General features: G+C 52.9%; 2 protein-coding genes across 2 annotated transcripts; both read left to right on the plus strand.

Moving 5' to 3' along the window:
- The first annotated feature begins 427 nt into the window (after positions 1-427).
- Positions 428-13,094, plus strand: ALDH4A1 (aldehyde dehydrogenase 4 family member A1). The gene is made up of 15 exons (XM_088136859.1): positions 428-741; positions 3,246-3,339; positions 3,762-3,854; positions 4,377-4,424; positions 5,140-5,295; positions 5,667-5,816; positions 6,492-6,566; positions 7,190-7,377; positions 8,767-8,840; positions 9,427-9,623; positions 10,001-10,048; positions 10,994-11,146; positions 11,571-11,692; positions 12,109-12,227; positions 12,716-13,094. Exons 1-15 carry the CDS (start codon positions 686-688, stop codon positions 12,826-12,828), a joined length of 1,686 nt encoding a protein of 561 aa, XP_087992985.1. The 5' UTR covers positions 428-685; the 3' UTR covers positions 12,829-13,094.
- Positions 13,095-13,971: 877 nt separating this feature from the next.
- Positions 13,972-21,838, plus strand: TAS1R2 (taste 1 receptor member 2). Its single transcript, XM_007436244.4, has 5 exons — positions 13,972-16,360; positions 17,448-18,218; positions 18,821-19,033; positions 19,695-19,815; positions 20,270-21,838. The coding sequence occupies exons 1-5, from the start codon at positions 16,073-16,075 to the stop codon at positions 21,196-21,198; spliced, it is 2,322 nt and encodes a 773-aa protein (XP_007436306.1). The 5' UTR covers positions 13,972-16,072; the 3' UTR covers positions 21,199-21,838.
- Positions 21,839-22,310: the final 472 nt, after the last annotated feature.

Here is a 22,310-nt window from a genome sequence, read left to right on the forward strand (position 1 = left end):
TCCAAAGCTGCCAAAGGGCTCCGCTTATTTCCTAGCCTTGCACCCTCTTTCCTGCAGGAGTGCGCGCCCCCTGCGAGGTAGGCCGGCCTGGCCCCAAACCCACCCAGCGAAGCCTGTGCCTAAAGGGGCCCCCATCCACTGCATGCCCCTCCAGCTGGAACCACCGCAGCCCAGGGGGGCACGCCGTAGGCTTGCAGCGGTGCTACCGCGCCGCTCGGCACGGCTCCCGCGCGAGTGATGGGAGTTGTAGTCCTGCCCTCGCCTCCCCCCGCTCCTTGCGCAACCTTTCCCTTTTCGTCCCGCGGCCGGGGGGGGGAGTGGCGCCAGAGCGTCCTCTGATTGGTGCTCCGTGGGCGCCTCCGGATTGGCTGCCGCGCTTCCCGGCCCTTTCCCGGCGCGCGGGGGACGCGCCCACTCGCGGCGCCCGAGGGGGGCGCCCATCGGCCGCCCTCTTTCCCCGAGGGACCCCCTCGAAAGCCGGGAAGACATTTCCGAAAACTACGCAAAGAGACGCCGAAGCGGGGCTGTCGTGCCCCCCCGCGAGAGGACCCGGAGGGCGCCACGGCGCGGTCTCGCGAGAGAAGAAAATCCGCCCCCCCCCGCCGAAGACTGGTTCGGCCCATCGCCGGCACGAGCCGCCCGGCCTCGCCGCCGCCAGTCGCTGCCTCACGGGCGGGCCGGAGGGATGATGATGGCGCCGGCGCCGCTGCTCCGCTGCCCGGGCGCCCTCCGCGGGCTGGGGTGAGTCTCTGCGGGGGGCCCTCCGGGACCGCCTCTCCCATCCTCCCCGGCCGGCGCGGGCGCCTCGGGCCACCCGCCGCCGGGGAGCATGGGCTGGAGGTCAGAGCCCCGCGGGGCCCCCACGTGGGGGGCCCTCCTGAGGGGCCCCAGGGCGGCCTGCCCTCGGCGGGCCTTTTGGGGAGGGGGCAGCCCCCCAACAAGGGGTGTCTCAGAGGCGGGCTCTTCCAGGACGCCCCGCCCCCAATCCCCCCATATCAGGAAATAATTCCCCCAAATGTCCTTCCTTTTGCTACCCTTTATGCTGGTGCCATTTTTTTATTATTATTATTATTATTATTATTATTATTATTATTATTATTATTATTATGCCATTTGTATTATTACTATATTGCTGTTAATATCATTATTATTACTATTAATAATAAAAATAACAGTATTTTCCTTCCTTTTTATTATGGTGACACGTGTATTATTACTATATTGCTGCTAATATTATTGATGTTACTATTACTGTTAATAGTAATAATAGCATTTCTTTCCTCCTCCTTCCTCTCACCCTCACTTTACTGGCTGCTTCCCCTATTTTCATCCCAAGGAGGACCTGGCAGGTGTGTCTTCTGCCCCTTCAGACTTTTGGGGTTTCAGCCAGCACAGCTGCCCTACAAATCAATAAATAAATAGATATACACTACACGCACACACATATGTCTATATTGGGGAGGGGGGTGAGACCATATTTCTTGGGTTCTCCAGAAATCCTTTGCAATCTGAGCCCAAGAAAAGCTGACTCCCCCAGCTTCAAGTTCAACTCCTTTGGGGAAAAAAAATGACCCTTCGTTCCTTTTCTGTTTTCCTTTCTTCTTTTTTGCTTCCAGCCTTGAAAAAAGGCAGGTTGGTCACGGTGGTGAAATATTCTGGCCCTGTTGTAATCTAGTGGAAAATTTTTCTCTCTCTGTCTTTTTGCTGGGTGAAACAGATCCGATGGGGCTGGAAGACAAAGCACATTTATTCCACATTTCAATTTCAGTTTAACGTAGTTGGCTTTGCCGTCAAAGTTGGCCCTTTAGGGCTACCAATGTGCAGGAAAAATGACAGCCAAAAAACCCTCATGGAAGCAGTGACAGAAGCTATCCTTCCTAAATTATCTGGTTAAGAAAGCCCCAGTGAAATTGAAAGCTTTAAATTTGAGGCTCAGACGGATCAGTCTCCTCTTCGCCATCCAAGTTTACCTCTGATTGCGCTTTCAAAGTGTGCTCTCTTTACCTACACACACTTTCCATTTTGGCCTTATCAGAATTAGTGGGGCTTTGGCCTTATCAGCCTCTCATGAGATAAAGGGAAGCTGGAGCCAAGGGAACTTCACAGCTGGTCATTTTTTGCTCAGGCCTTTTGCTTTCAACTTGCTCCAGGTCTTCAAAATCAAGGTTATGCCCCAAAACCTGCTGAGGCAGAGAAGGTCAGACTTTGCGCCGAGGCACACAAGTCCAGCTCCTCGAGCGTGCATTTTGCTGACCACACATCCCAACTTGAGATTTGGAAAGCAGGAGAGAGTTGGAGCCAGGAAGAGCCGTCCCTTCTCAGAAAGGGCTCTTTTGAAGTAAACCCTCCATATTTCATTGCGTGGGTCAGCTTTCAGCTTTTTAAAAAATGCAGTCACTCATGGTATTACGCTTGGATTCGGGACGACCTGCTTCAAATCAAACTTGCAAGGTGACTTTCAGTAAGTTACTGTTTTGCACAGTCTTGAGTCCCAAGAGAGCACATTTTAAATTTCAATTAACCTCATTTTATTTAAAACATTTAAACCCCACTCCAGACAGAAAATAAGTTTCTGACGCAGCCTGTAAATACCCGTAGCGTGTCCCTGTCCTCAGGCTTACAATGTAAGAAGCATAGCATGCAAGGAAAAGGAAACAGGGAGGGAAGAGGAATAGAACAGTCACTGGGGGGAAAATAGATAGCAGGCATGGTTATTTATAGCCTAGGAAGGTGATGAAGCCCCTCAAAAGGTAACAGTGGCAAACTGCTTCCATATTGCTACCTGCAAAGCTGTATGAATGCCTGTGTGAAGTTGTTATGAGGGAATCTTTATATTTTATTTCTATGCCTGTCTTTCTCCCCACTTGTTAAAAGACCTGTGTTGCAAAATACATAACAGAAAGCCACTTAGCAGTGGCGTTTTGCACTCCCTAAAGCAAGTAATGTGGGGTTCAAGTTTTAAACTTCCCTCTCCTCTTTTAGTCCTGGTTTAATCCTCTCTCAGTGTTGTTGTTGTTTTTAATTAGCACACTTGTTTGCCTGCATTTCTGTCCTTTCTTTTTCCTAGAATTTCAAGGTAATACACGTGGCTTTCCCATTCTCCTTCCTCTTTTAACAGCATGGCCCTCTTTGGAGCCGAAGAAATAAAACTTTAGCTCGTCAAGGCCTGCAGATTTCTCAAGGATCCCTTGTGATGCTCACATAAAGCAGAATCATGCCTGTTTTTTTCTTTTCCCATCCCCCAGCCTGCGATGGCAGCACCGTGCCCCTGTCAAGGTGGTCAACGAACCCATTTTGGCCTTCAAACCTGGAAGCCCTGAGCGAGCCGCCCTCCAGAAGGTAACGTGCCAAGCAGCCCTCGTTGTGGCATCCATGCAGGGTCCTGCCCTTAGCTCGTACGTCCAGTCAGGGTCCAGTCATGTCTTGCTTGCGATGGGCAGATCAAGATCCCAGGATGGGGGGTTTGGGGAAAGTGGGATTTTGGGGAGGGATTTGAAGCGAGGAAGAACGACGTAGTAGTTTCAGGCGCAAAGGGTTGCAAGGAAGGAAGGAAGGAAGGATGGACAGCAGGCTTTTGGTTGTGAAGAACAGCAACACAAATATCCTAACTGGGAAACTAAGAGAGAGGTGACATGAGATGATTTCCAGGTTAGGCAAGGTGTGTGCAGCACATTCCCGCTTAGGGATCGGAGGAAGAATTTGGTGTGATACGGATGAGGCAAGAGCTGGCATGCCTACCAAGTTCTCGCTTCCTTCTCCAGGCTCTGAACGACTTGAAAGGCAAGACAGAGGAGATCCCATGTGTCGTCGGGGGCGAGAAAGTGTGGACAACCGATGTGAGGTATCAGGTGTCGGTGAGTTCTGCCAGCAAGGGCCTGCTTCACTGATAGTCTGGCATAACGGCTGTAGTAATATTCCTCTTCCTTTCCCAATCCCTCAGGATCTAGCTTTTGTTTTTAAAAAAGCACAGTTCATCAATATTTAACCAAAGGGCTAAAAGTCCCTGTTTGGTGGTAGGTTTGGTACCGGTCATATTTTACTGGCCACATTTTTTTTTTTGTAAATCCATCCGTAATTGGAAAGTTGGCTTAAAAATAATCGGATGCCTCTCTGTTTATAACAGGCCCAGGTGGTTTTTGATTCTGGAGAAGCGTTTGCCCCAAATTCCGTTCCACAGAGTGTCTACTCAGAACTAGGCCCCCTTCCTTGCAATGGAAGCCCTGTCTTACCAGCCCCCACGTCTGTAGCCCTCTGTGTAAAATTCGGAGGATGAGGACCACCAGATTTGTCAGGCCTTCAACCTGTCTCTGTGTTGTTACAGAAGATTGCGGATCAAATGTTTCACGTTGTTCTTCCCCTCTCCTCTTCTTTTTCAGCCCTTTAACCATTTACACAAAGTGGCCAAATACTGCTATGCGGATAAGGTGAGCCAAGCATCTTGCTCTGTGACTTTTTTGGAATTTTTGCTGGTGTGAATCATTTCAGAGCGGAGGTGTGCTTGTAAGCACATTTTGTACTAATTAGGAGTCTTTGTAAGCCCCAGGGAGATCCATCTACAAGGGAGGGTGGCCATTGTTTGTCTGAATGACTCACTGTTCCGTCCCTGACTGCAGTCATTCAGCTTCACCCTGTTTCTTTTAATTTCTTCTCTCATTCCCTGTGCAGTGGAATTTAACCCTCCTTCGGGAGGCTTCCTGGCCAAATTATATTTCCAAGCTCCCAACTAGGAGCATGACTTACACAGAGCGGCAGATGAGGGAGTGCCGATGAAGGCCGGGTGATACAAAAACAGCCTCTGAACCGGATGACAGAACTTAAGTTTTGGGTCACCTCTGGGCCATCCTTTGTTGCTAAAAGTGAATAGTTGGGTTATAAGCCTGCCCAAGGCATTTGAAAAAGTTGGAGTAAAACGTATAGCCCCTGATGGACAGAGTTGTTAAGGGTTAACCTGTTTTTAAAGCCACCCAAGTTACTGGTCGTCATGGGGCAGCGAGTCCCGCATTTTCACAATTATTGGAGCCTTCAAAAATACTTGGGGAAGGGAAAGTCCTCTGTGAAGAAGCAGGAAAGGACCTGAATAACCTCTTGTATTTTGCGGGAACAAATCGGCTCAAGGTGGCCAATTTTCTGCCAACATAGGACTTACTGAATAAGGCTATCGTCGCTGCTTTGGGCGCCCGGAAGGAATGGGATCTCCGGCCCATCCAGGACCGCGCGGAGGTCTTCTTCAAAGCCGCCGACATCCTGAGCAGGCCCAGAAGGGCGGAGATCTTAGCCAAGACCATGGTCGGCCAGGTAGGTGTGTTGCTGGCTCTGATTGCAGCTGGGTAGCCATGCTCAGGGTCAGGCCGTTCCACGCTGGGAAGGAAATTCAGCAGCCGTTGAGCTGCAACTCTCCAGGGGAGCGAGGAGCCCTCGTTCAGCACATCTGGGAAAAGGCCCGGGCGGAGGGAGCCTACACTAAAGCGAGAAATACGTTCCCTGTGGTGGGTTGCGATTGTGTATAGCAGGGAGGGCCAAAGGGGAAACTCCCTTGGGCGGGATTTGGCTTAGCGGCCGCCAGTTGCTAACCCCGGGTGTGGCTAGCGATGTCGGAAGTCTCGCCTGTCCCCCAAACTGCTGGAATCGTGGCCTGACTCGCTTCTTTTCCCCTCTCTCACCCCCAGGCTAAAACAGTCATCCAAGCCGAAATCGATGCGGCCGCAGAGCTGGTCGACTTTTTCCGCTTCAACGCCAAATACGCCATGGAGTTGGAGGGGGAGCAGCCTATCAGCGCCCCTCCCAGCACCAACAGCCTGGTGTATCGGGGGCTGGAGGTAGGGAGAAAACCCCTCCGTGTCGACACTTGTACCTCGATCCTCCATCTTTTGCCTTCAGGCGGGGGGGCTGTGAAAGCAGCTCCCGAGAATTAGCGGGAGGTCTTTGCTTCTCGGTTGGGGTGCCGTGTGCCATTCGGTCCCCTCACCAAAGCCGTGGTCTTCCCAAAGCCGCCTCCCCAACGAGCGGGGGGAGAGAATGCCCACGTCTATGGCTGCATTTAAAGCATTTGCACCCCCCTTCTCATTTTAAACAGTCCCCGTGCCACCATGCTTCTGCGTGGACGGTAAAAAGGGTTATTCATAAATCACACACTTGGCAGACATTTTTTTTTTTACTTTGCGTAGGTAGAGTTCTCCTGATAGTGAGGGGAGAAGCTGAAAGTTAAAGCCGGCGTGAGATGCCCCCCCAAAAGATAGCAAAGTAGAAATCCCCCCCACGATTCCTATTTTCTCCTCTTCGAGATTTTGACACATGCCTTTTCCAGCCTGCCCTTGCAGCATGAGGACTAGCATCTTGTAAGGGAGAGGCCATGCTTAGGGTCATGTTCCTCAGGCCAGCCGCAGCAGAGCGGTAGGCCAGAGATCGGGGCTTATAAGGTCCCCCCCTTTTCCTGCCCCTTCCTTCTAGATCAGTGTGAGGTCACCTCTCCCCCCTTCTCCCCTCTTCCACAGGGGTTTGTGGCTGCGATCTCACCCTTCAACTTCACTGCCATCGGAGGAAACCTAGCCGGGGCCCCAGCGTTGATGGTGAGTGTCTGCGGATCCGTTCTCTTCCTCCCCTGCCATCCTGAGCCGCACTCGGGAATCTGTTTTCAACCCTGAAGCTACAAGTGAAAGGCGAAACAAGGACCTGCATTCGATGGCCCACTTAGACCTGTCGGGGAGTCTGCACTGGCCTGACCTTTGTGCTTTTTGGCTTTCGGTGCTTCTCCTGCAGTTTCCCCCAGCGCCTGGAATTTAGAGGTAGAGCGCCCCTGCACGTGGAGGCTCCGCTCCTCCCCACCTGGGCCATCTAGCCTCAGCATCTCTCTCCTGGCAGGTAGAGGTCAATTTTCCGCAAAGCGACAGCACAACTAATGTACTTAATACTCATTCCTCAGCTTGGATGTATGTCAGAAAGTTCAGTTTGATCAGGTCAGAGGCGCGTCCGGTCTAGCCTTTCATTCCTTCAAGTATAGCCTTTGGAAATAGGTGGCACCCATCTGTTGTTTCAGGGATGCACACCAACACGGCACATTCTCTGCTTCTTCCTCACCAGCTGATATGCTTCTGAGGATCCAGAAGTTTCCTTTTCCCCCATGAGGACTAGAACCTTCTTGGGGCTGTAACCAGAGGAAGCTGAAGAGGGCTCTCTTGCTTTTCCCTGCCAGGGCAACGTGGTCCTTTGGAAACCCAGCGACTCGGCCATGCTCTCCAGTTACGCTGTCTATCAGGTCCTCCTGGAAGCCGGGCTGCCTCCCAACGTCATCCAGTTCGTCCCAGCTGAGGGCCCCACGTTCGGTGACACTGTGACCAGCTCAGAGCACTTGGCTGGCATCAACTTCACCGGCAGCGTGCCGTAAGCGTGGGTTGCCCGTCATAGGGTGGGAAAGATGGCCGGTGGGGAGGTCGCTGAGGCCCCATCCTCAATTTGCTGCCTGGAATCTGGGAGGAAGCCCTGCACATCCTCCCTAACCCTGGTTCCCTTACAAATATTGGGAATTTTTAACATGTGCCATCTCCCGCCACTTGCAGCTTTCTAGCCCCTTCTTACTGGCCACAGCGGGAGCAGAATGCTGGACTGGCCTTTTTAACGACACCAGTTGCACGGCCAACGTGCCTCTTGGGCACTGTGCGACTGAGTCCTAGAACAGAAGGGGGTCCCTCCCAATGTCCTCTGGGCTCCCATCGTCCCAAGGGTGCTGCTGGGGGGAGCCACAGTTCCACCGACCACTGTAGGCTTAATGGCTCGCCATCCTCCAACCCACAGGCCGTATCAATCCAATTAAATAGCTAAAAACCTGGCGTGGAATTAAAGTAGAGGTAGCAGGCCCTCCAGCTTCGACCCAAGGACTTCTCGGTCCTCTTTGTTTTCCAAAAAGGGTCAAGTCAAGATGGGACTCAGACAGAATAAATCAAAGAAATGTTTTGAAAAAGCTTCCTGGATCAATGCAGGCGGTTATTATTATTATTATTATTATTATTATTATTATTATTATTATTTCACCGCCTCTCCCCCGTTTCAGAAGCCCGTCTTCGTCTCGGGGATTGCAATCCAGAAAGAAAATAGTTCGGTTTTTTTACGCCCCTGCTTTCTCGGCCGCTCCCCTTCTCTTCCCTCTCTTGATTTCAAGTGTGACCAACGTCTTGCTTTTCAAAACAATAAAAATGCTAATAGCTTCACCCCAGGAGTTCCACACTCTGCCTTTTAATTTATGAGCCTCCCCCCACCCCCGTTTAAGGAGCAGGGAGCAGCCGAGCATGGCACACCGAGAGCGTCCGCGTATAGCGCCCGGCGGTTTTAATAGTCATGCCGTCTTTCCCAGAGCCAGAGATTGCAAGCATCGGGGAGGGGGTAGGCCTTCCAGCCCCCCCCCCAGCAAGAGAGCAGCTGCTGACACAGCTTTTGAGAAATACTAAATAGCTGGCGTTCTCCTTGCGAAGAATTCCATCTTCTGATTTAAAAGTTTCTGTGGCTGTGGCGCTGGGGGCAGGAGGGAGGGGAAGGGAGGACCAGGGGTGCTAGGAGAAGAGGGGGGTTCACGCAAACCCAAGCCAGCCTTGGTCCGCCTGTGCAGGGGCAGCTGAGTGGGACCACGGCAGGGTGAGTTTGAAAAGGCGGCGCTCCCTGCCCTTGCGTGGCTGCAGACATTGGCATCGGTTAAGTACATGGGGACGGGAGAGGTGAGGAGGGCCGTTGAGGGACGGTGGCCAAGGGATTTAGGCCTTTTGTCATCTTCCCTTGTAGGACCTTTAAGCATCTCTGGAAGCAGGTCTCTGAGAACCTCGACCGGTATCGTACCTTCCCACGGCTGGCTGGGGGTAAGAACTGAGAACGCGTTCGTCTTCGTATTTTTTTTCCTGGAAGGCAGAGAAATGCGAGTAGTGTGAAGAGCTCCTCTCGATCGTGAACCCAGGAGAGCTTTTGGTAGCTTTGAAGTGTGCTGACTGTCTCCCTGCCTATATTGTTGGCTAGCCCTTTTAAAATAAAACTGCCGGGACCCCAGACGCTCCCTTGCTGACAAGGAGAAGGCCTTCAATCTCTACAAAATGCATTGGTCGGCCAGCATTGTGGGCAGGGGGCACCTCCAGCAGGATCCAGGTGCCCTGCCACCAGTCTGGTGGGGAACTGGCTAGGCACCCGGCCTGTTGCATTTCTCCCGGGTCTCCCGAACTCCCAACGTGCTGCGGATTAATGGAGGAGGGAATTCTCTCCCCCCGCCTCTCTCTCATCCTTTGCAAGTTGCTTTCTGTCATTCCCTCCGTGCACATGCGTCCTTAATAGTTTTTGCAACGGCTTAAAGCTGGGGGGGTCCAATGGTGGGGGCAAAGTCCTCCCCCGCTCTGGGAGGGAGACACGTAGAGCTGGACACTGCGCTCCTCAATCACGCCGTTCTCCCTTTCTCAGAATGCGGAGGGAAGAATTTCCACTTCGTCCACGCCTCAGCTGACGTGCCCAGCGTGGTGAGCGGGACGGTCCGGTCTGCCTTTGAGTACGGCGGCCAGAAGTGTTCGGCCTGTTCCCGCCTCTACGCGCCCGACTCTCTGTGGCCTCGCATCAAAGCCGGGCTGCTGGAGGAGCACCGGAAGATCAAAGTGGGAGACGTGAGTGGCCACCTGGGAATGGGGGGCCCTCGCGGGCCGCTAGGTCCTGCCCCAAAAGCTGCTTCTCGGCGTGGTGCTTCCCCTCCCACCCCCACCCCTGAATTCAGCAGGAGCTCCTTGGTTGGGTTGACTTAAGAATTAACTTTCAGGACTTGGTTGGCAACGTGGGGTGGCCCTTTGTACGCTAGTGAATACTGGCATGTTTAGTCCAAAGGATAAAGCTTGCAAGGAAGGAGGGAGATGGAGGGAGGAAGAAAAATGCAAGCTCTTGCAGACTGGTGTGGACCAGTTTCTCTAGATAATATGGAGCTCGCTGGAGCGCTGTTCAAACCCATTGCCAAGTTCCTTACATTTTCTTTGTTGGTCTTTCTCTGCAGCCGACCGAAGATTTCGGAACGTTCTTTTCGGCTGTGATTGACAGCAAGGTCAGATCGCCTTCTTACTTACATATGTAAACCAGCTTTCATTTTTCACAGGCAGGATTTTTACACTTTGACATTTGCATGCACGAACTCACACCTAGGACAAACCTCTGTGTGTGTGTGTGTGTGTGTGTGTGTGTTTTAAGAAGTACTTTGTCCCTAGTGGCCCCCACAAAAATGTCGGTGCTAATAAAACCCAGACAGTCAAGATGAGCAAGTCAGTTGTCCCGAAACCCAAGAATGGCACAGTCTTTAGTGTGTTTAATGCTCTGGCACGTTCAGTGGCTGGCTGAGGTGGAGCAGGCCCTTTGCGTGCCGAGCTCTTCACAGCCAGGGAGCATTGACCAACCCCGTGGAAAGTTAGGGATTCGGGTCACAGGTGGGTTATTTTTCAAAGCTTTGAAGTGCGAGGCAGGGGGAGAGTTGGCTCAGCCGCCTTGCGTGCAACGTGGGTGGTTTTGTTTCTTAAAAAGGCCACTTCCACGGGGCCGTCAGCCAAGACTCCAACCTGCTTCCCCCCCGCCCCATGGCCTCACCCACATTGTGTGGCCACTCTTTTGCCCCCAGTCTGCCTGGGTCCCCTGCCTCCTCTTCCGTGGCATCCGTCCCGTCCCTTCTCTCTGCTCTGCCTCTCAAGAACTGAGGCCTTTGGCTTCTCTTCATTGGAGCAAAGTAGAATAACAAGACTTATCTTTAAAGCCATGTTTATAAGGCTCCTTTTATGCTGTCCGTCCCTTCCTCCAGTGTGGTAGCTCTGCCCTTTATTCCGCCCTGGTGCACCTAAGATGCATTCATCCCCATCCAGGCCTCTGGGCCATTGCATTTTCCAGCAGATCCTGGAGGCATCTTGTTCTGAGATGTGTGCCTGGCTGCGTGCCGGGCACATCTAGAGCTCAGTCCGTCATTACACGGGCATCATTGCCCTCTTTCTGCCGCTGTGTCTTCCAGGCTTTCGGGCGCATCAAGAGGTGGCTTGAGCATGCCAAATCTTCACCCAATCTGAGCATCCTGGCTGGGGGTGGCTGCGACGACGCAGTGGGCTATTTTGTCCAGCCGTGCGTTGTTGAGACGAAAGACCCGAAGGATCCCATCATGCAAGAGGTGAGTCTTTGCCGGGACGGGGCACCAACAGGAGTTCCTTGGGAAAACGCTAAATACCTCCCACCATCCTTGCCTGTTCCCTACGAGGCCGAACCTCCATCTTTGCACCCTTCTGCAAGCAGTTTAAAATATCTGTGACCATTGCAAAAACTCTTGGGGTGGCTGTTTTAGTTTTACGCCCAGCAAGGACTTCGCGGGCCCCCTCCAGAACTCCCAGCATCCTGCACAACCTGTAGTGAGGAATGCTGGGAAATGTAGTTCAGACATCTCCAGAGAAATACTGGCTCCCTCACTTTTGACTCGCTAGTGTTCCTAGCCAAGGTGCCCCAAAAGTTTACAGAAATAGACAGACCTTGGTAACGTGATTTTCGCAGATGCACCAGCCCTTAATTTTGGTTTATTTTCTCTTTTTCCCTGTGGGCAGGAAATTTTTGGGCCAGTTCTCTCGGTATACGTCTATCCGGAGAAGCAGTACAAGGATATTCTCCACCTGATTGACGGCACCTCTCCGTACGGCCTCACAGGGGCGGTGTTTGCCCAGGATAAGTAAGAACTGGGGCATCTCGGGCCTCCCCCTGCTCGAATCAGCAGCGGCTGCAAATTGTTATTTTCAGATATCTGGGTCTGGGGCTCACACCAGCAGCGCTTGGGGAATTTGGGGGTAATGGGTCATATTGCATGTAAGACACAGGCTCAGATGTTCTTAATCTTCTCCCAGATCGCTTGGCAGGGATCCCCCAATTTCAATTTCAGCGGGCCAGAAGACCCCAGTCCTCAGTCTTGTGATTGCCACAACCCACCAGCCCTAATGAAACCCCTTGGTCAGGGGTAGTATATCTTAGGACCCTGGGGAACAGGAGGCCCTAAATCTTTGGGGAGGGTCCCTAAAATACTTGTGCATATCTAGTGGCCCCCTCTCGCTTGAAGGTCTGACCTCTCCCCCCCCCCACATCTTCTCTCAGGGCTGTCATTGCCGAAGCCACCAAACTCCTAAGGAACGCGGCCGGGAATTTCTACATCAACGATAAGTCCACCGGTGCCGTTGTGGCCCAGCAGCCATTTGGGGGTTCTCGTGCCTCAGGTATGTGGGGGTCAGGTGGGGGAGAGGGGCCTGCTTATGGCCTGGCCTGTTCTGCAAACATTCGGAGCGCTGTCTGAAAAAATGCGTTTGGAGTTATTGTTATCATCATCAACATTATCGTTATTGTTACTATTAAACTTTGTTCCCCATTCTGGCCAGTGGCTCCCAAGCTGAAGTGCAGACACAATAACTTGCTATATTTATTAACCACTATACCTAGTTGTGGTTTGTTGAAACAAACAAGGGAGCCTTTGTTGAACGCTGCCGCCTTCTCTGCACATCGCGCGTCGCCCAAATCATGGCACCCCGGCTCGCTGCTTGGCTGGGTCTGAACGAGGCGAGACGAGCCCAGCGGCCAGGTTCTCGCAACCACGTAACGGCCTAGCAAGATGTGAGAACTGAGCCTGTGTTTCCATGGGACAATGAGGTCTAGCGACTTGGAATTTTTGGTTGCAGAGCACTGCATTCCTTTCTTCTTTTGGAAATAGGAACCAATGACAAGCCGGGCGGCTCTCATTACATCCTGCGCTGGACATCTCCCCAGGCGGTCAAGGAGACTCACGAGCCGTTGGGGGACTGGAAATACCCATACATGCAGTGATGCGGCTTAAGCGGCCTTTCGCATCGAAACTGCCACCGTTGCCGCGCCGGACCGGCGTTCTCTTCAGCGGCCGTCCTTGCCGATCCCTCCTAAGGCACAAAATCGCTGAATTGATTTCCTTCACCACCACTCCGGGGAATTAAGAGTAACGTTTGCCTTAAAAAAAAATAGCTTCCTACTGAAAATCCAAAACGATTCCTCCATTTTAGTACAGCCACGTGTTAAAAGCTTGTGCCTTTCTAAAGAGAAGCTTTGCTGCTGAACACTCTTAACGCGCGTTCATCAGCTTTTGTACCTGTTTCTAATAAAATTTTGCCCCTTCCATCGGAGGGCAGGGAAGAAGCGACTTGTACCGAAAGCAGCGTGGTGAATCTCTTCCATTAAAGAAACAGCAGAACGGCAAAGGCGGACCCACGTCCAGAGAAAATTGGGAGCGTCGTGTGTCAAATCAGCATGTAGGAAAAACTGAACTAAACCCACTCCTATAAACTTTCTTCTTGCAGATCCTAAGGAATCTTGGTTGAGATTTTTGTTGAAATGTTTCGCTTCTGTGGCAACCACCCTCCAGATGGGACGCTGGTTCTTTTTAAAAGATGTATTTTTGTAGATTTGAACGCTCAAATCGGGGACGGGTAATGCTTTAAAGGAGGCCTCTTGGCAGCTTGCAAACTAAGCCAGGCTGATTCTCTGCGAAAGCTCTAAAATCAAGGGACAGAAGAATAAATCGATAGGAAAAATTAAGTGTACGAAACTGAATGATCGAGGAACAGCTGACGAGCAACTAATTTGCAGTATCTTAAAGGGCTTAAAACTTACAAAAATATCCACAATCATGGTTGCATCGTTTGCTTATCCCTATTTCACTGACTAACATTTCAGCCCTTGTAGCGTGTCTTTGAAAATTGATTTATAACGAACAGCTTAAGCAGATGTAAACCAACTTGGTTCTACTCCGTTAATTCTTAACTCAGATCTTACTTATCCTTTTTTTGTTTTTTTTTTCGGATAATGGTTTTGATTTCTGGTCCAGATATTCAGACTCACGTTTTAATAATTTCCTGCCCAGCCAGATCTACATTTCCAGTCTTCCTGGCCTATCCACACTGCATTTCCATCAAAGTAGAGTGTCCCTGTATGGATAGAAATGCTTCAAAGTCTGCTCTTATTTTTCCTGCCCAAAAAGGCTGCCTTCCTTCCCTTAAGCAGATGCTTACTAAACTGTGATTAACGCTCAGAGAAAACAGAGCAGAACTGCAACGGCTGACGATTGTATCACAAAAAGGTCTCAACACTGGATGCACTTTGAAAAAGGGGGAAAATAGCTAGCTAGCTAGCTAAATCAATCCTCCCCGATCTGGTGCTGGCTAGATTAGAGCTCCCATCTTTCCCAGACAGGGTTGCCCCTCCAACACGTGGGGACGCTACCAAGTTTGAGCTCACTTGGGTTGCAATCAGCGTCACAATTCCTGGCTTGGTGGCGCACGGAGAGCCAACGTCTGTATGGCCATCCGAGTTTAAATGGCTCCGTAGGTGGGTGGAAGTGAATTTGGTTGATTGGAACGCTGATAATGTGTCAGGAGAAGACTTAATAAAGCTTTCTGAAAAAAAGAGCAGTCTGAAGTGTGTTTTTCCAGTTAAGGAGGTGGCCAGATTCTCTCTGAAAGCGTAACGTGCACAGGAATGAAGTGTATTCATTGGAAACGGATCAGGGCCATCCTGTGCCTTTTGCCCAGCTGGTAGTTTGGCGCATTCACCCAGCATCTCGGGCTGGTAATCCTCTAACTCAGGACTGAAAAGGTCTCTGACACTCAGGAGTCACGAAATGTACCCGTCGCTGTGGCATGGATGTTTTTGAAGGGCCGCCAATTGGCCAAAGAGAGTGCAGACCACCAGCCTAAGAGGTTGGGGTGGCAAAGTTCCCTCTTCGCGCCAATCCCAAACTGGCTTTGCGGCGTATCTGGTGCGGCTCGGACGGGGGAGCCGGCAGCCCGTCTGACGGGCTGGATGCAAAACGGGCTGTTGAGATGCAAACCTGAGGCTAAACCTCATTTGGCTGCGAAAACCAACGCTTTGCATGGAGAAATCAATCAGAGCCGGGAGATGAAGCCATTCTGGTTTATTGACTTGTTTCCCGGCCAGGTGAAATTCCGTGTTTTGCTTTTCGTCGTTGTGTTCTCGAGGTGGCACAAGCCCTGTTGTGCCCCTTCCGGGGTTCAGGCCAAAAATCCACCTTAGTGCAGCAGCCTGTTGGTGAGGGTGGGACGGCCAGGTTCCCCCACCCCACAGGACCTGGCTAGAAGTGAGTATTCATCTTCTAGCATTGATGCTCGACTGTTTCTAGTCTCAGCTAAGCAATTTGGGAAATTCTGAGGAAACCTCGGGACCCTCGTCCAGGCTGGGCCAAATCCTTCCCTGTTGTGGCCGGCAAAACCACCGGAAGGGGTCCACGAAGTTTCTGCAAGTCAGCTCGGGTTTCATCTTCGCCAGCCCAATTACAGCAGACCCCTGGCACCTTTGCAAAAGACCGGGGAGACTGCCTCAGATTTTGGGCAGCATGGACTGTCCTAAGCTCAAGGCTATTTTAAGCCAGCTTTGGACTCAGAACCACGCACGCTTTTAAAAGGAAGAATCGTGGCTCTCTGCGTGGATCCTGAGCAAGGCCCCAGAAATTTTGTAGAGCTGATGGTTGTCGGGCCCCACGGGCTCCGAAGCACCGGAAGAGGCATGGAAATGCGTGCAAATGAGTTGGCCCTGGGCATCTATGCAAAGGGCCAGGTGAAAGGGACGTCAGCTGAAGCACGGAGGAAAGTTTTCATACCCACCAGCTGCCCGAGGAAGACCATGGCGCTTGCCACTGCGGTGGGCGCCTTTCTCAGCATTTCTGTTTCCATTGCCAGCACGCCTTCTTCTCACTTCCACTTAGCAGGAGATTATATTCTGGGGGGTCTCTTCTCCCTGCACGCGGAAGTGGAGGGCATCTCTCCCCCCCGGGACCCCCAGGTGCCCGTCTGTGAACAGTAAGTAGCAGAGGGAGGAGACACTGAGGACGGCCTGAAAGGAGAATCGAACACCGCCATGCTTTGGTTCAGCTGCTCTGAATTGGGGAAGCTTCTCCAGGAACAGAGGCCGCCCCCTCCCAGGACTGAAACCAGAGTGGGTGGGAACAGCACGATGGGCCAGAAAGCTTTTGGCCAGGCCTGCCCTACCTTCTGTCTTGCCCACCTTTCACAGGTACAACCTGAAAATGGCCGGCTACAGCTACTTCCAAGCTATGCGGTTTGCAGTGGAGGAGATCAACAACTCCCCCAGCCTCTTGCCGGGGGTCCGGCTGGGGTACGAAATGATCGACAACTGTTACCTCGCCAACACCGTCCACCCCGTCCTGTATTTCCTCGCCGACAACCGGTCCACCATCCAAATCCAGAGGAATTACACTTCGTACCGCCCGAGGGTCATAGCTGTGATCGGTCCGGATTCGTCCCCGGCGGCGGTCACCGTGGCTTATATTTTGAGTCACTTTCTTGTCCCGCAGGTAAGTGTGTGACTCCCTCCAGGAAAAACAGGAGAGAGGTGCCAGGTTCATCCCAGTTTTGTTTTTTTTTAGTATTATTAACAACGGTATAAAATAATCTCTGGGTAATATTAACCCCCCCAAATGTAAATTGGAAGCTGAATATGGTACAAATTAAGTGGCTTAAACTAAGAGGCTAATTATATGAATGCTGTGAAATGGAGGGAGGGAGGGAGGGAGGGAGGGAGGAAAGTAAGGAAGGAAGGAAGGAAGGAAGGAAGGAAGGAAGGAAGGAAGGAAGGAAGGAAGGAGAAAAAGGGAGGGAGGGAGGATAGATATAGAAAGAGGAAGGAAGGAAGGAAGGAAGGAAGGAAGGAAGGAAGGAAGCAAGGAAGAAAGGAAGGAAGGAAGAAAGGAAATAGGAAGGAAAGGGAGGGAGGGAGGATAGATATAGAAAGAGGAAGGAAGGAAATAGGGAAGGAAGGAAGGATATAGAAAGGAAAGAAGGATATAGAAAGAGGGAGGGGAGGGAGGAAAGGAAGGAAGGAAGGAAGGAAGGAAGGAAGGAAGGAAGGAAGGAAGGAAGGAAGGAAGGAAGGATCACGCAAAGTTTGTCAACAGAACTGATTGCTTAAAAGCCCTGCCTTCATCCTTCTGCTTGTGAAAATACAGTTCACAAACCTATTGCTGTGGATTTATTGCACAATGTCGTGCAATAATTATTTGGGTTACACCCCTTACTGTGGCCATCCTGTGGGAAAGGGTTATTTATCCCTATGCTGGGGATAAAACAAAGGCGAGACAACACATCTTTGACAAGCAGCGACGGCTCTGAGGTTGTTTCCGTAAATTGTGGGCCAAAAAGGCAACAGCGGGACCGGCCGAACGATGTGAGTGGGTGGTTGAACGCAAGGCAGTCCCAGTCACCCCTTTTTAAATGTGCTCTGGGGGGTTCCAGTAATTGCAACCTACGAGCGGGTCCACGTGCTGCAGCTGTGCTCCCCGCCTCACTTTGCCCGGTGGTGAGTGAGCTGGAGTAACCCCGTAGGTAACTGATGAAGATTTCCTGCTTAACTAAGAGACCTCGCTCTTCCATCCTCGGCCTCAGGTCACCTACAGCGCGACCACGGAGGCTCTGAGCGACCCTGGGACGTTCCCCGTGACTTTCCGCACGATCCCGAGCGCCGAGCAGCAGATTGTGGTCATATTGCGGCTGCTACGCCACTTCAGGTGGAACTGGTTCATTGTCCTGTCCAGCGACGACGAGTACGGCCACCAGAACCTCCAGCTGCTGCGGTTCCAGGCCCCCCGGGCCTGCCTCGCCCTCCAGGAGACCCTTCCCGTGCAGCGAAGAGATCCGCAGGTTTGGGGCAGCCCCGTCCAGGAGAAGATCAGGGCCGCGGTGGCCCGGATCAGGAGAAGCACGGCCAAGGTGGTGGTGGTCCTCAGCTTGGAACTGCCCCTCCCGGCCTTCTTCGAAGAAGCCCTCGGCCAGAACCTCACCGGCTTGGTGTGGATCGCCGCGGAAGCCTGGGCCACTGACCTGTCCCTTCACAACATCCACAACGTGTCCAGCCTGGGAACCATATTTGGGGTGGCCGTGCAGGACGTCCCTGTCCCGGGGTTGGATGACTTCCGAGTCGGGGGGCCCTCCGGGGCGAGCGGGGACCCCAAAGAGCCAGCCTCTGGCAGCACGTGCAACCAGGTTTGCCAGGAATGCCTTCCCACCGTCCAGCTCTACGATAAGAGCCTCCGGCAAGCGGGGAACCGCATCGATTTCAACGTCTACTCGGCCGTCTACGTCGCCGCTCACGCCTTGCACCGCCTGCTGAGTTGCAACGACACCGGGTGCCAGAAGAAGACCGTTTACCCCTGGCAGGTGAGAATCAGGGAGGGGAGAAAAGGTAGATCAAGGATGGGACATTTGTCCCCTGGGAGGGCTGGCACCGCGGTTGGGTTTAGGGTGCAAGGAAAGAGGCTGCGAATTTAAGGGGGCCATCCAGACAGAGGGATCAAGGAAGGGGGAACAAAGAGGATGGGAACCCCAGGGAGGAACGAGGGGCTGAGGGTTCAAGAGGGAGGTCAAATAGATCTTGGTCTTGGTTTTATCCTGGCCTATTTTATAGCGCTGCATTGTTAAAAAATATTTTCATCAGCCCCACGGTCCTGTTGGGAGCTGCTGGCCTTTACACGCAAAATATAAGTAAGTCGGAGGAAATTCTGATTCCAGAGGGAAGTTCCTCAAACACAAAAACTGGAGTTACGGCCCTCTTGACTTAGGTGAAGGCCTGCCTCGTCTCGCAGAGGCGGCCTTCAAGAGAGCAAGCAGAAGGAAAATAAGTTCACCTATGGGGCCTGGGGAAGATGGGCTTTGGGGTCAAGCCGGACTGGAGGCTAGAAAAGGCCAATTTTACAGTTAGACATGTTCTGTTGAATAGCACCTTCCGTGACAGTCTCTTCCTCTTCGTCTCTCCGCGCCAGCTTCTAAATGAGATCGGCCGGGTGAATTTCACCCTGCTCAATACCACCATTAACTTTGACAAGAAAGGCGACCCCCCGAACGGTTTCGAGGTGGTCCAGTGGCGGTGGGACCTCCCTGGGAAGCCCTTCGAGAGAGTGGCGACGTACGACTCGCTGGAGGACAAGCTCAGCGTCCTTGCGGGGAGCATCGCCTGGCAGACGCCCGATAACACGGTGAGTTGGGACCTCCTGCACTCGGAGGCCTTTGGATCGGTGGAGGAGGCTCGATGGGCACCCAGGAAGTGGAGAGGGCTGGGTGGGAAGGAGAACCTCTGCGTCTCCCCTGGCACCCTCTTGAAGTATCTTGGCACCACCTCAGCCCCTTCCGTGGAGAAGGCCCACGCCTTCTCATAAGAGCTCAGGCCAAAATAAGCCTCTTTCCACGTTCTGCTCTCCACTTCTGCCTTGGGGAGCGTGTCCCACAGCAATATATACTAGTTATTTTACACTCTGTGTGTGTGTGTGTGTGTATTAGAACAACAGGGACGTAAGATTTTCAAACCCCTGGATATCCAGATGTGTGGGGGATTCTCATGCAGGCGGGGAAGTCGGCATTGTCCTAACACATCTGGAGGGGCCTGGTTTGCAGGAATACGGGCCCAAGGGTGCCCCCGGGGCTCCATTTTGAGCCTCCCTCCTGGTGGGGTTTGGGAGCATCTCTGTCTTAAAGTCTCTCCCCATCTTGAGGCTCCGGTTCCACTCGCTGACAAAAAGCGGTACCTAACCGGGGAACGTTGTAATATTTATGACTTTGCTCTCTTCAAAACGGGCACCCGGCCACCTCTGCGCGGGATGCCCAGAAAGGGGGAGACGTCTGATTCTTCTTCCTCCGCAGGCCCCAAAGTCTGTCTGCTCTGAGCAGTGCAGCTCTGGATGGAAGAAGAAGCAGATCGGTTCCCTTTCCTGCTGCTTCGAGTGCGTGGAGTGCGAAGCCGGGACGTTTCTCAACGACAGCGGTAAGTGCCTTCCCTCGCCTTTAGAGCTGGCTGCATTTCGCTCACCACAAAGCCCATCGCCCACAGCACGCGCCTTTTCCAGGGCCTGAAGCCAAAAATGAAAGCAAGCCGTGGGTGGCTTGTCCCGTGAGTGAGCTACCCACAACTCTAGATTCCTTTCTCCTTTGGGTTTTCTCCAAGAAAGCCCCAGGTATTTTGGCCTTCGTTTCCCGTGGGGTGCAGACTGGGGAGAGCCATTCCCAAACATCCCCCCAGTCTGGTTTGCGCATGAATGTATGAACGGCAGCACTTCTGCGTCATCGCAACCGACGTTGTCTGGACTGGAAGATCTTTCGGAGAGATTGAACCCAAATCCTTCTGCATGTCGAGCAGGGGCTCGGCCCCTTGCTTGGGGCCCCTGTCCCCAGGACCCAACGGAGCCAAGAGTCTCACCTCTGCGCTTTTGTTCCCCTAGACAGCTTTACCTGCCAGAGATGCCCGCTGGACATGTGGTCCCATCCTGGCCGGGAAGAATGCTTCCCGAAGCTCGTGGTGTACCTGCAGTGGGGCCACCCCGTCTCCGTCGCGCTGCTGCTCCTCTCCGCCCTCGGCTTCTCGGCAACTTTGGGGATCCTCGCCACGTTTGCCCGTCATGCCAGCACGCCGGTGGTGAAGTCCGCTGGCGGCAAGCTCTGCTTCCTCATGCTGTCCTCCCTCGTCCTCGGCTTCTGCAGCGTCTTCTCCTACGTCGGCGTCCCCACCGAGCTGCGGTGTCTTCTCCGCCAGGTGGGCTTCAGCCTCTGTTTCACCGTCTGCATCTCCTGCGCCACCGTCCGCGCCTTCCAGATCCTCTGCGCCTTCAAGGTGGTGGCCTGGCTGCCCACCGCCTTCACCGCGTGGGCCACATCCAGGGGGCAGTGGGCTTTCATCGCCACGGTCTCCGCCGCCAAGGTGGCCGTCCTGATGCTCAACCTCTGGTACCACTACCCGAGGCCCGTGAAAGCCGTCGTGAAGGGCAGCCCAGCCGAGCTTTTCCTGACGTGTCACGCAGATCACCTGTCTGCCGTGGCGGCCAGCCACGCCTTTGACATGGTCCTCTCCTTCGTGTGCTTCTGCTTGGCCTACGCCGGGAAGGGGCTGCCGAAGAGCTACAACGAGGCCAAGTACATCACGGTCATCATGGTTTGCTACTTCAGCTCCTGGGTGCTGCTGGTGCTGGTCGTGACCGTCTCGGAAGGGACGGTGGTCACCGTCTTGGACATGGCGGTCGTGCTGTCCAACCTGCTCAGCCTGTCCTTGGGCTATTTCGGGCCCAAGTGCTACGTGATCTACGTCCACCCAGAACGCAACACACCGGCCTTCTTCCAGGCCGCCATTCAGAGCTACACCATGGACCAGGGCTAGGACCCCCTTCGGCCCCAGCTCTGGCTTCTGGGCCTTCCCTTTGCGCCCGTCTGGGTGCCCCACTTGGTTAGCGGGTCACGATGCCAAGGCACAGCCCAGATGCCAGATTCTCAGTTTTTGGCCATGTTTTTACGCTTCTGCTTCAGACACGTACCTGTGTGGCTCCTTTTACCTACAGGCATGTCATGGCTGCTCACCTGAGTGGGAAAAGCTTATTCCACTTCTTCTCTTCGCCACGCTAATCCCCCCCAGTTTCCCCCCCAGGGCTCCCTCTCTTTGCACACAACCTCCTTAAAAATACGACCCCAGCACTGAACTCACCGGCAGGGCAGTCGATTAAAATTAAAAAAATAGGGGAGAGGTTTCCTTCGGTGGTCTATGAATGCTTCGTATGATTTATTTTATTCCTTTATTACATTTATCCCCCACCCATCTCCCCCCAATGGGGGACTCTGGCCGGCTCGCAACACGTTAAAACAATAAATCAGTGTAAGGATTAACGTGAAGATGAACGTCGCTTCTCCGTGGAACTGCCGGCCACTGGAAATCAGGCCGGCTCCCACGTTCTTGGCTTTCCGCCGGCTTTTTGAGATGAAATTTCCTCAGAGACCTTGCGGGGAATTAAACAACACCTCCGCCATTGCCGGCTTGAATTGGATTTTGTTCTGCGGTCTTTAAATTTACGTCACGGGCGTAACGCGTGGCTCTTTCCTTGTGCCCTCGCTGTAATTTGGCTGTATTTTTTTCACTCTAACGTCTTGCTTTTCCACTGGAATTGGGCTGTTCGCTGTCATTTGGCTGTTCCCCCCCCCCCCGGCTGTAATTTGACTATATTGTTGATTGCCACATGGGTATAAATCTGATTTCAAAATGCTGGCTTTCCGTCCGCTTTTTAAAACGGACCTGTTTTAAAACAGACGCCGCTTTCTTCCGTTGTACGCTTTTTCCATTTATGTCGTATTTATATTATGTTGTTCTTTTATTGCCGTTTTGGCGTGCTGCTGGTTGCCCCGAGGCGCAGGGCCGGGGCTAAAAGGAGTATACGGATGCCAGGCCTGTGCCAGGCTGGCCCCAATCCTGCCAGGCGCTGAAGGGCTGTGCCCGGGAAGGGC

Source organism: Python bivittatus, unplaced genomic scaffold (genome assembly GCF_059951505.1).
Source record: "Python bivittatus isolate LINGU-HERP-01145 unplaced genomic scaffold, Pbiv_v1 ctg000090_np1212, whole genome shotgun sequence".
In the NCBI taxonomy this organism is placed as follows: Eukaryota; Metazoa; Chordata; class Lepidosauria; order Squamata; family Pythonidae; genus Python; species Python bivittatus.

Bases quoted from the DNA above. Each gene is read 5' to 3' on its own strand.
- ALDH4A1 (XM_088136859.1), top strand. From the start codon at position 686: ATGATGATGGCGCCGGCGCCGCTGCTCCGCTGCCCGGGCGCCCTCCGC. The intron at 3,340-3,761 runs GTAACGTGCCAA...TTCCTTCTCCAG, and splicing joins AGCGAGCCGCCCTCCAGAAG to GCTCTGAACGACTTGAAAGG. The intron at 12,228-12,715 runs GTATGTGGGGGT...TTTTGGAAATAG, and splicing joins TGGGGGTTCTCGTGCCTCAG to GAACCAATGACAAGCCGGGC.
- TAS1R2 (XM_007436244.4), top strand. From the start codon at position 16,073: ATGGCCGGCTACAGCTACTTCCAAGCTATGCGGTTTGCAGTGGAGGAG. The intron at 19,034-19,694 runs GTGAGTTGGGAC...CTTCCTCCGCAG, and splicing joins GGCAGACGCCCGATAACACG to GCCCCAAAGTCTGTCTGCTC. The intron at 19,816-20,269 runs GTAAGTGCCTTC...TTGTTCCCCTAG, and splicing joins GACGTTTCTCAACGACAGCG to ACAGCTTTACCTGCCAGAGA.